The sequence below is a fragment of the Danio rerio genome, chromosome 14, assembly GCF_052040795.2.
Source record: "Danio rerio strain M-AB ecotype USA chromosome 14, GRCz13ab, whole genome shotgun sequence".
Lineage (NCBI taxonomy): Eukaryota > Metazoa > Chordata > Actinopteri > Cypriniformes > Danionidae > Danio > Danio rerio.
In genome coordinates, this window is record NC_141034.1 from 17,803,558 (window position 1) to 17,817,015 (window position 13,458).

The 13,458-nt window shown below is 35.8% G+C and overlaps 2 protein-coding genes across 3 annotated transcripts in view; one reads left to right on the forward strand and one right to left on the reverse strand.

Moving 5' to 3' along the window:
- The window catches only part of immt (inner membrane protein, mitochondrial (mitofilin)), a 905,839-nt gene that overhangs the window by 461,798 nt on the left and 430,583 nt on the right, over positions 1-13,458 (forward strand). The gene's annotated exons all lie outside the window — the stretch shown is intronic.
- The window catches only part of neurl1b (neuralized E3 ubiquitin protein ligase 1B), a 79,852-nt gene that overhangs the window by 35,133 nt on the left and 31,261 nt on the right, over positions 1-13,458 (reverse strand). Inside the window, exon 1 of one of the 2 annotated variants that reach the window (XM_087280504.1) lies at positions 3,983-4,197. Within the exon in view, the coding sequence (XP_087136630.1) occupies positions 3,983-4,013 (31 nt within the window). The 5' untranslated portion in view covers positions 4,014-4,197. 2 annotated transcript variants of the gene reach the window in all.

Below are 13,458 nucleotides of genomic sequence, written 5' to 3' on the forward strand. Positions count from 1 at the left end.
CTAGTTTGAGAGAGTGAAAAATAAAGTGGAGACACGTTTATCCAGAGAAAGTAACGGAACAATATAAAATATACCTTGTTTCTCATACACTAAATGTATTTATACATAGATATAAAACATATGTATTTATTTAATTATAAATAAAGTATATTTGTAGGGCGACATGGTGGCTCAGTAGTTAGTACTGTCACCTCACACCAAAAAGGGCACAGGTTCAAGTCCCTGCTGGCTGGTTTTTTCAATAGTAACCAAACAAACAAAACAACAACAATAAAAAAATACATGAAATAAGAATAATACTAAGACAATCTTGCTAAAACTTTTGTTATTGTTAAAAAACAATTAGGGGGCGACACGGTGGCGCAGTGGCAAGCACGATCGCCTCACAGTAAGAGTGTTGGGTTGCGGTTTATTCCACTGTGGTGACCCCTGATTTATAAAGGGACTAAGCCGAAAAGAAAATAACTCCATAACAGACTCGTTTCAAGTAAATATTTGAGTGAGATAATTAACCAATGTCTTAAATTGAGGAATAGAATTTATATTTCACAGTTTAAGAATGACACTCTTAGCAATAATCATTCCACAAATTATGGTGCTTTGTATGGACATATTATAATCCAGCAGAGAACAAGAGTACCCAAATATGGCAATTTCTGGGTCAGGTGTAAAGGTAAAACCATACATACCAGAAAACCATTTAAATATGTCACACCAGAAATCATAATGTTGTGGACATGTCCAAAAGGGGTAGGTCAGGGAGCCTTCAGCAGAATTACACCAATCACATGTAAGGGAAGATGGTAGGAAAAATTCTTTAGTTTTCGAGTAGTGTCAGCTGGCATTTCTGTGTGGAGTTTGCATGTTCTCCTCGTGTACACAAGGATTTCCTCTGGGTGCTCCAGTTTACCCCACAGTCCAAAGACATGTGGTATAGGTGAATTAAATAAACTAATTTGGCCGTAGTGTATGAGTGTGAATAAGTGTGTATGGATGTTTCCCAGTACTGGGTTGCAGCTGGAAAGGCATCCGCTGTGTAAAAACATATGCTGGATAAGTTGGTGGTTCATTCCACTGTGGCACCCCCTGATGAATAAAGGGGCTAAGCCTAAAAGAAAATGAAAGAATAAATAATGTATATTTAAACTCACACATGTATTACATATGACTTTAACTGTATGTGTTAAATATGTAGATACATTTCTGCATTTGAGGGTGTCACGGTGGTGCAGTGGGTAGCACGATCGACTCACAGCAAGAAGGTCGCTGGTTCGAGCCCCAGCTGAGTCAGTTGGCATTTTTATGTGTAGTTTGCATGTTCTCCCCATGTTTGTCTGGGTTTCTCTCAGGTTTCCCCCACAGTAAAAAAAGACGTGGTATATGTTCATTTAATAAACTAAATTGGCCATAGTGTATGTTTGTGAATGCAAGAGTGTATGGGTGTTTCCCAGCTTTGGGCTGCGACTGGAAGGGCATCCGCTGCATAGAGCATGCGCTGGATGAGCTGTGGCGACCCCTGATTAATAAAAGGACTCAGTCGAAAAGAAAATGAATGAATGAATTTCTGCATTTGATTTTGATGTTGATACTGTAGGAACAAACACAAAAGAACAAAAATGAATGGGGTGAGGAAACGAGCATGAGCTGGGACTTATATCACTCCAATCCATGTATATGCCAAAGTGTTGGCAGGCTACAAAAGCACAGTTCTGACCTAAATTTATTTTAAAATCCAAATGAAAACTAAATCTACACTGTTTATTTAACTAGCACAGATAGTAAGTCTTAAAGTGAACAATTAATCCATGACAAATAATCCACAGTAGTCCTTCACTGATGATATTAGTCTGACAGCTTTGACAAAATACGTTTAGCCATGCCCTTTTAACCATTAGTTTGCTGTGAGTGAAAGATGAACTTCTGGTTCATGCTGATGTTAAAACTGATTAGCTAACTTAAGCATAGCAAAAAAATAATAATAGAAAGACGAAAAAAAAACAGAATGAAGGCTAATGACTGAACACTAATATTAGTCACATCTTGCTTAAATTTAGTATAAATTTAGAACTCAAATACCTTATATATTGTGTTTTGACAAAATTCTTGCATGTTGCCTTCAATAGCTTATTTTAATACATATTTTATAGCCTTACACATTAATGAGTCATCAAGTATGAATACAGACAATTACTGTTTTTTTAATGTGCTAAACTCTGGCAGGCTTCAGGTCTTACATGTGAGAAAGCCATGCTGGGTAAAGTATCTGGCAAATAATTCTAGAATTTCCTGCCTTTCATTGACCAAGATGTATGTACCAATACCCATGTGATCCAGCCAGTTGGGCAATAGCTTCCAAATAATTGGCTAAATAAAAAGAATGATGGAAACCAAGATGATGAACACACTCATGTGTTTCCAGACCGTTCCAAAAAAGTACTGTGACCTGATCCAGGATTGTGTCCCACACACCCAATCATGGTGTGTTTCACGAGTTGAGCTGTAAATCAGCTTTGTACCGCATGCCAACCCATACATTCAAGCATGTTTATTCAAATTTAACACACAAGTTCACATTTGCCAAGAAATAAATCACTCATCATCCCCTTTAAATAGATGTATCCAAGCTACACGTCTACATTTACAGTACATTGTGCTGTGGGGGTGCACAAGTTCTTCAACATTCCAGTAGTATCAAAGTTGAAGCAACTGCTCTAGACAGAACTGGTTACCAGAGGGTGGGGACTGAGCACACAACGAGAAATAATGGATACCAGATAGAGCTTTACTTGTGAATATGAAAACAAAGGATATTCTGCTGGGGTCAGCGAGCAGTAGATCTCCAGCACTGCCATTGAAACACATCCATGACTCATTTTTAACCTTTTGATACAAGCACATGGCGAGCATATACATGCGTTAGCCGTGCTTTGCTGACCGTGTAGAATTTGCCAATTAAATATGTAATTAAACCTAGCAATGCATGGTTAAGGACACTTACTTTTCTTCAGGATTGCTTAAAACTCTTAGAAAACAAGAAAAACTCTCTTTTTGATGCAACATTTCGATTAAATATTATATGAACAGAAGCTGAGCAAATATTTGAATTGAATATCATGATGATGCTTTTATGGAAAATAAAAATCTGACTTTCTGTACAAAGCAATAGCATATTATCAGTCCCTAATGTTTATTTTGAATTAAAGAGATAAAGATTAGAAATATGTATTTGTTTATGTCAAAACCAACATAAAAACCAAAATAAAAAAAATCCTTTTGGACTTTTGGATGTTTCTCCATCATATGCATATACATTTACTTGAAATAAATGCACTTCAGGTTCACTTCAGGTCTCTAGATCCCATAAAAGCAATTATTTAACTTACGAAGATTTAGTAGGATTGATCAAGGCTTCAAATGGAAACTGTGTCCATATGGTACGCTTGAGGCAAACTCTGTGTACATTCAATCTGGTCGATGCTGGAGTGTGTAAAAGAAATGCAGAATTCAGCAGAGGAAAAGCACAAAGCTTTTCCCATAGATGGAGAAAGGTTATCTTTACAATTACAGTTTGTCCTCAGCATCAAATAAGTCGCCCATGATATGAAAGATAGAATAGTTGTTGAACGCATGTACTGTCAAATAAGTACAATCTAAACCTGAATAAGCAGAATATTTATTTATGACAACATACTTGGAGAAACTGTGGTCGGTTTTCGTTTCCAATATCTACAAAAATAATAATACAACGTTAAGGTTCGAGTGGTGCTTAATGAACAAGCTTTGAGCAATGACACATTTGCAGGATCTCCTAATAACTTGATCATCACCGTCATCTTCTCACTCCTACGCAGCGCGCGCTGTCATCCAAATATAGTTCAGAAGCGTGTTATTTGCACCAGAAATCGAGACATTTAGCATATCTGTCCACAGTAAATCACACAAACCGCTGTTACAAGTCAACATTAACCAAGCCATCTCCTACCTATTAGTGGTTTGGGTGTTGTATTCCCCATTATTTCCAACAATTGCTCTCCCTCGGTGACAAGTGGATCGGGAATGCTCCCGCTCCTGGTGCGTCCATTTATTATCAGATATAAGGAATATTTTCGCACCCTCGGCTGTGTGAAATGTCTAGGCGTTTGATAGTCTCGGCGTCTTCATACTATCATGCACACAGAAGCGGCTTTTCAAGACATTGGCGTCTATTAGCGCATTGGCCAGCCAAACCCTCCCCACGCCTCTGCACGCGACGCAACCAACCAAACTACAATGCTGCCGCTGAAATCAATAAAACTGACCGCACTGCAAACGCGCTACGTCCTTAATCATGGGAGAGTGTTAAATAAAACTCGTGACGGAATAGAACGCGGGTCTCTCAAAAAGCTATTCTAACTTATCACGCGTTTTAAGACGCAACGCCAGTGACGCGAGATGCAGAAACACAATGGTAAGACGCAACGCAACGGCGTTCAAACGCGATGTTGATTCTTCCTGTTTAAACAGGGCGTTTAGGACGCGTTTCAAACAGCTGGGCGTGCGGGTGGTTTTCGAGTTGAACTATTTTTAACTTGATATAGCCTACTAATTAAGCGAGGCTAATGACGGGAAATGCGACGCAAGTGCCAAAGGCGCAATTGTTTTGTGACCAATATTTATAATGAAACGAAAAATAAATTTGCTTGTTGTTTATCATGCAAGTAATTTGTCACTAAATACGTTTTATAAAAGCCTACCTTTTACGAAAGTTAATCATGGTTTTACAAATACACATACAACACAAATTATTATGATTTTGATAAATATGCAGCGTATGATATGTGCTCATGCGAGAGAGAGAGAGAGAGAGAGAGAGAGAGAGAGAGAGGGGTGGGTATAAAAGAAAGCAAAAATAAATCAATATGTCAAACAAAATGACAATCAAGTTTCATAATACTTAGGCCCACATTTTACTCAAAAGAGTCAAATGTTACCTGTGCATGTCCAAGCATCAAGGTATTATGCTTTGATTACAAACGTAAAAAAAAAGAATAAATATGTAGATTCATTAAAGCTTAATTCTTTAAAATTAGTAAATATGCAGTATATACGCTCTGAAAAAGTCTTGATTAGGGGTGCCCAAACTTTTTCTGTGATATCAGCTGCAATTTAATGTCTAGTCAGCGTCTAAGGACAAGGTTATTTTGATGTCCAATAACAACGTAAAGTGATGTTTATATTTGGTCAGTTTTAGGTTGTGTTAGAAAGTGACCAAAATCCAACGTCGAACCAACATCTTAAACCAACGTCATATTGACATTAAATACTGACATTTATTTATCAGTTATGGCAACCAAAATTCAACGTCTGAAAGATGTCATAGTGGAAACATCCACACAACATCAAGCTGTATTATCATTAGACGTTGATATTTGGTTGCTTTTAGGTTGGACGTTGGACATTGACGTTAGCCTGACGTTTAGTTTTGATGTCAACCTGATTTTCATTTCCAAACAAAATGCTGCGTAGTGCGTACCCATGACATTAGGCTACAAAGTCAATCTGACGTCATGTTGATGCCTGCTGTGTGTTTAAGGCCATTTCGGTCATCATTAGGGATGCATCGATTATAGATTTTGGTTGTTTATAACGATTATAGTCTAAGGAATAATCACGTTTTCACAATTATTATGCATTTATTAATTTCAAAACACTGTTAGTTTAAAAAATCACGTGAAAACTCATATTTTAAAGTGTTATTTATTGTGTCTCAGTAACCAAATAATACAGCACGAAATAATTATAAAAACAAATAATAGTCCATTTAAACAAAATTTGAAATAGTCTATTTACTTAAAATGAGTGAAAAAAAAGTTTTTGGCGTTTAATAAGTAATAATTTTACACTGAAAACAAATGAATAAATAAATACATAAAAACAAGAATAAATAAAAAACTATGTTTGTCTAATGTAAATCTAAGCTGTATATTCGCTAAATCGCGCATGCCACAACTAATATGTGCACGCAAGCTATGCCCCTCCATTGAAAATAAAAAAACTTGCGCACGCAAAACACAGAGGGCCCTATGATACACCCGGCGCAATGTGGCGCAAGGCGCGGCGCAAGGCGCGGCGCAATACTTGTTTGGTATAGTTTCAGCTTGGCGCAAGAGTCGTTTTGAGGCGTTGCGCTACGCTGTTTAAATAGCAAATGCATTAGCGCTCATATGTGCGTCCATAGGCGTTCTGGTCTAAAAAGGAAGGCGTTCTGAGATGCACTGCTGGCGCGTCGCTATTTTGAGAAACTAAAATAGATTTTTCATTAGACCAAAACAAACCCGATCTAAACTCCGGCGCAGAGTTACGCCTCGCTTGCACACTGCTTAATACGCACAAGAGAGCAATAGGCAAATATCTTTACATATGAAAAAAATGTAAATATTAAGGATATATAGAGGATATAATAAGAATAGATATAGGATATAAATATAAAGGATTAAAATATTACAAAACATATTATTTTCTAGCCTACATAAATATGAAAAATCACTGCTTTTATGCCTTCTTCATCTCGGGAGACTTTTTAAGTTCGTTCATAACAATTTGCTTTTGTATAATGTTATTATTATTAGCAGTATTATTTATTATATCCATATTTATATTTGTTTTTTTTTTAAAACTTAGATTTGCCCACCTGTCAGGTTTTAGACCATATGGGGCACAGCATGTGTTTTAGGATATAACTCAGGTTTTTGAACACACTTCGTTAATATTGTTAATTTATTCGTTTGTTGGAATTAGAACTGAATTTATAAATAGAATTTGAAACAAATATTTGTGCTTAACAAACACAATTAATTATTTATAGACTAATTGATGTCTGTGCGTAAAGGTTTCCCCTATCCAAGAGCGAAAGTGAAAGTGATCCATTATCTCTTATTCTCATGCAGTAGATTCTCTGTTTAAGTGTTTTCTGTTAAAAAAAAACGGTTAACTGTTTGCTAGTGAAATGCTCAGTTTTTCCACTTAGACTTACTTCACGTCCTGTAAATAGCGAATTCGCTTATGGCGCGACGCAGCTGGCTCTTAAAGGGAATGGAAGATGAGACTCTAATTGGTTTATTCTCAAAACACACCTATAACTCATTAAGAAAATAAACTCAACCTTTTTAGACCATGCGCTTTGGCGCAAAGCGAATTTTCCTGTCCGTAAATTACCATAAATGCGTTCTGACACGCCCGGAAAGCGTTTGTGCCCTGCGTTTTGCGCTCTGCGCATGAACCTTCAAAATAGAGCCCAGAATATGTTAAAGGCCCTTAGTAAATAGCCTCAGCCATAGTTAAAATAAGCCTTTAATTCAGTATGCGTGCACGATGTATAGGCTCGGAACGTCAAACTAGAGCACAGTTAACATAAGTTTGTTTAATTGCAGTTTGTTCTGTGCAGAAACAGGGTGTTGAGAAGCCTTTACGATTAATTAACCATGACAAATTAAAGTGCAGTTAATATTGATTTTGGGTAACCACTGCATCTCTAGTCATCATACAGTAAACATCCGTCATCCTCTTATCAGTAGCATGCATCACTCTCTGGGTCATTGCGTGTAAAAATTTTGGACATCTTTTTGGACACTTTTAATTCTTTTAAATAGTTTACTGCAATTATAAAACGCTCATGTCTTGAGTTCATTATGATGCAAATTACCTTCAATGTGATTGGACAGAAATCACATGACTAAATTTTCTAATCACCATAGACAAAAAAATTAAGTAGTGACTGCAGGTTGAAGAAAAGTAGAGGAGTAAAAGTACCGATACTGCACTAAAAATGTACTCAAGTAGGAGTAAAAGTACATATTTTAAAAACTTCCTAGTAAATTACAATTCCTTGAAAAAAAAAGTCATGCATTTTTTTGCCTCACAACATAAATACACATTTAAATGCAAAATGAACTTTGCATTTGGGCTAACAAACAAGCCAACAGATATCAAAGCACTTCAATGATATAATAACAAGATGAGAAACATGTATACTTCTGTGTCTACAGAATAATTGTGGGTGTTTTTTAAAAAAAGACACTATTGGCCGTCTGAGGAAATCCCCTCTCTATCCCAACCCCCATCCCATCTCCTCACAACCTTGACCGCTTGGGATCCATGCAAGCTGCTTCCTGTCTTGTGAGCTGTAGCTGTCTCTGAGGAGCCTTGTCCAAACAGACCTAGCCCATGATTACCGGCCGTAGGCCAACGGCTATTAAATCTGCCCCAGATCTTCTCGGAAGAGTTACATTCACATTATGCACAGCATGTCACCTAGAGTGACCGTTCAGACAGAAACAAGGCCCACGGTCACTCCAAATTCATGCATGTGAAATGATTTCAAAATGCCTTATGTTTTAGCTTTGGTTGATGGGGTGAGAACGCTGGCGCACTTTAGACAAAAAGAGCAATTGTGGACGTCAAAGAACTTGAGTGGGATTGTTAATGCGTGTCTGGTTTTGGAATGCCAGCTATTTCCCAGAAAAATCGTTTAACAACGCGTAGCCTAGCTTGAAATGCCCTTTAATATCAGAGCCATCTTGGTTTTTAGTGAAGAACAAAATATGAATATATTCATTTGTATCAGATAAAAGTGCTGACTTTCCTGTTATGAGATATGAACACCAAAGCAGCGCCAGTGCACAATGAAAATCTTCTGAAACGTTTATCATGGCTCTAGAAGGAAAGGCGGCAATAAATGTGGTTTACACGAGAAGAATGCTTGAGGTGGAGACTGTTTGAACTGTAAACAAAATGTCACATGAATAAACGAATAAAGGCTCTTTGTTTGGCATAGACTGAAATCTTGTGATGAGATGCATATCATCAGATCCCTTTTGAAATAAAAAACAAATACTTTATTATGTTGAATTATATAATACATTCTACTAAATATGATGAAAATGTAAAGAGTGCAAGACATTAATACATTAACAAACATTAATAACCCATCAATAGCAGTAATATCCTGTGTAATTTGAATTCTTTTTCAAATACTAAGTGCTGCTTATTAAAGAAAATGTTTTCAACATATGTTTAAAGTTAGTAGTTTTAATAATTAATTCCTAATAACCTATTTCTTTAGTCTTTTCCATGATGACAGTCCATTATATTTTACTAGTTATTTTGCAAGATAACTTCAATTTAAAGGTTTAACTAGTTTAATTAGCTGAACTAGGCAAGTTTTTGTTGAACATCATTTTGTTCTGTACCCAGTCAGGGGAAAAAATTAAGTGGGCTGATAATATTGACCACAGCACTGTTTTTTTTTATGTTTCATTCCAGCCAAAGAAAAAAAGACCTCCAAAAGGAAAAATATACTAAGAAACTCTAGGAAACAAAAATTAGCTTGCTCTGTTAAACATCACTTGGGTTAAACTTTCACAGGAGGGTTAACTATTTTGTCTTTAACTGTATAAAAATTAAACTAGCAGGATTAAGAATTAAGATAAAGATTTAGGATATTATAAGACATTAAGGCCCAATCCCAATTCATCCGCTTAGTCCTTCTCCTTAGGAAGGGGAGTTTCCATTCTCTTTAGCTTGAAGGCGTAGGGCTAAGGGGAAGGGGTAGACAGCCCTTAGAATGAACATTTTTCAGGACCACACTCAAAAACAAAGAGGAATAAAATTTCCTAGAATACACCAGCCACAACGGAAGGATAGTTGCACCCGGAAGTAAGGAGATCCACAAATTTGTATTTTTTGTCATTATTACGAATTTTTACTACAAACAAGCACGTGTTTTAATACATTCATAACTGCGTTCATGTTTTACCGTCATGCTTTTAAAGAAAACCTCTAAAATAAAAACAGCTAAATCTCGCAATCTTTAATCTATAATCATATCTCCTGTATAGTCGTCCCACAACATTCTAACACTCAATGACACTTGAATCCCGTCAGAAAAGTCTAGTGACTGAGAATGACCTTTTTACAGTGTCTGCTATAATGTTAATGTTGTTTTTTGTGTGTTTGCATTGATGAATATGGCCACTGCGTAAATGCCCAGTACTCTACACTTAAAATCTTATTGCCGCATTATATTGTTATAATAACATAATGTATGCATTTAGTGATTTCCTGAAGATAAATACCAAAAAATAACACAACTGGAATGAAAACAGCAGTCGCCATTGTCTGATCTCATATGAAGCAAGGGATCGCAATGATATCTGATGACTTGTGCAGGTGCTATAGTGCTGTCACAATTCTTAGGTGTAAAATTTGAAGCCCTTTCCCTTCACACTCAGTTTAAAGAAAAATAGAAGCGGTACAAAAATAGAATTGGGATTGGGCCTAAGACTTCCTTTCTTATGGAGTTTCATTAAAATATATATTGTTTTTAATTATAATTGTAATTTATATAGAATTATTGTTATCTTATTTAAAATACTATATTAACCATATTATGTAAATGTACATATAACTAAATTTATTATTGTACTGGATATAACTTGTCTACCTGAACTACCTGTCAACCCACCCGTTTTCCCTCAGATTCTCCCATATTTAACAATTCTATCCCACTATCATCCCGTAAAGGTATTTTGCTGTATTTTTAATCTTTCTATGAAGGGTGGCAATAAACATTAAAGAGCCGATTCTCCCTATACGCAACCCATATCGCGGAACCACCAGGGGACGCCCCTTGCTCTTAAATGTGAATCTGTTCTGTGCTCATTTTATTTACGAATGAAAACGCTTTGAATTTTTGTTTAAACACAAAAAAAACTGTCTTAAATGAGCATAAAAACTTTTGTTAGCTTTTGTTACAGATGAGTGCATTTTTAAAGTCACACCTCTATTATTTAATGTGATCGGGTAAAAAATTAAAATGAGAGTTTTATTCGCTTCTCTTTAATCAGAATGTTTAAATTATACAGTGAGGAAAAAAGTGTGATGAGATTTGATTACTTGATTCACGTTCTTTATAATAGCTGTTAATTTGAATAGGCTAAACTGTGTCCTAATTTATTTGCAGATTTTTCAAATGTATCCTATTTATTGTATCCTTAATATGAGGATTATATTATTTGTAGTTAATTATTTATTAAATAACAATAAACAAATCACTGACTGTTTCAACTGTTTATTTACAATGAACAGCATGAACATATTTAGTAAATTGGTGAATTTCTGATTTTCTTATCCCTTTTTTTCACATCCCAATGTTGACAGGTATGTTATGATAATGATATATAATAATAACTACATTGCGGAATGAGAAAGATTTTCATTTTATGATAAATGAAAATGAGTATAAATGTGTTGAAATGTCTTGTTAAAATAAGAAAAAAAAGCAAACATAGGCACCTGGCTTCCTGACTTCCTTCTTTTAGGATCAAATATCACTACGACACTTGATAGGTTGACTGAGACCACAGTCTAGCTCGTTTCTTTATTTTATCTCACTATACAAAGACAGCATGCAAAATAAAACAATACCAGATTGATTTCAACATTTCCAGAACCAGGAGAAAAAAGGAAAGAATTTGATCTTATTGGACTTGACTGCACCTCAATCTACAAACCTTTTTTAAGCATTATTGTCAGTGTCCCCTCTCCTCTGGGAACGACTAACACAAATCTGTCAGTCTAATTTTATGTACTGTTGGCCGCCATCGGCATGGTCAGGGATGGCAATCAGTGCAATGTGACTCGACAAAAAGAATATGCATGAAATAACATCAATTCCAGAAAGGGAGGATGATATTTGGCTGGAGACTCAATTTAAACTAGGCATACGTTTAAATGTGCAGGAAAATGGCTAGAATTCCAAAGCCATTCCCAGAACAGAACTCTTTTGTCAGAGCAGAAGCGTTATGTGCTTTGAGAAAGGATGGTGTCACACTGTGTGGTAAGACTTGGACTATGGCATCAAAATTGCTGCCATGCGGTGGAGTGACTAGTCATTGGATGGAGAAGTGTTACATTAGCAGTATTCTAATTCCCGTCAAGTTTCAAAGACACTGAAACGCTAAGCAGATGGCCAACTGGGAGGACTGCATGTGGTTGTCTGAGCAGCAGTAAAATCTTGTCCAAAGCCAAACTCACAGATCTAATGACAAAATGAATCATAACCGCCGTCAAAGCAGACTTAACGTTTTCATTAAACGCATGTGTGAAACACTGCAGCCATTAAAGTACGGAAAATACATGCAACTATACTGGCTTTACTTACCTTGGCTCTATTTATTTTTCTTCATGCATGCTACATTTTGGTTTAGTATACTGTATGCAACTAATAAATTGAGTTGTATTAATGATATGAAATCTAGGAGCTTTCTGACCCTATAGACGTAAACATTCTGACCCCATAGACATCCATGACAATCATGAAACTTTAAATGCTGGACTCGACAATAAGGACTGCCCGATGGCCAGGGGCAAGTGTGCAAGACGCTCGGGACAGGATCGTCTTGTCACTAAAGTTTCATTTGGATGTGACTGTTAGTCAATTGCATGCAAATGGGTGCTTTTCACACCTAGACATTAGTTTCGGAACCGGTCTAGTTTGCCCAGTTAGCATGTTTCGTTTGGCATATGTAAAAACAAACTCTGGAGTAGATCGATTGTAATGAGGAAGCAAAATGATCCAACAAACTAAGAACCAGGCTTTATCACAATATATTATGGGTATGTATTAGCCATATACAGAGAATTATGAGTAGGACAGGATGTCATTCCAACCAGCAAATGTGCGTTTTTTTTTTTTGTTTTTTTTTTTGTCAAATACGAAAGTGAAAGCATGCTGAAACATTACAAAGTGCTGTTTATGTAAAATGAAAATTGACAGAAATTACTATGTAAAAACTTTTTCATATTTTAATCATACAATATTTTGTATTAGGCATATTGTTTAGCTCCTTTCTTGACACCTCAAAAGACATTGATCTACTTCATGATCTGACTGCAGTATCGGTTCATCTGTTATTTCTCTCTATAATTTCACCCTATAATACATTAGTCTAGCTAACGTTTTTTTGTAATGGATTGATTAATTCAATAGATAGACTTTTACAAAACAACTGACTACTGAAATGGGGCTATGAGAAAGTCTTACCTCTCTGATTTATATTTGGTGACAGTGTCTGTGGGTGTCAAAATGACATTAAGTGTACATTTTTGCTATATATTTTATTTTTCTTTTTTTTTTTTTAGTTTCATCACAATTGTTATTTTTTAATTGTCAGTTGTATTTAAAGAAAAAATATGCTGAAGCTATGTTTGGCTTCCGACACATTATTTAAAATATTAAAATATATGGCTATAGCTAAAAAAATCTGAACCACTGGCCTGATCAATCCAGTAGAAACAATCCTTAGCGCTAAACCCTGCAAAGCCAAAAGAAAAGTAGAAGAACATTGTCAGAGTCCATTTTTGTGCATCCCAAATCATATACTCATACACTATTCTATGCTATTTTGGGGTATTTTTTAT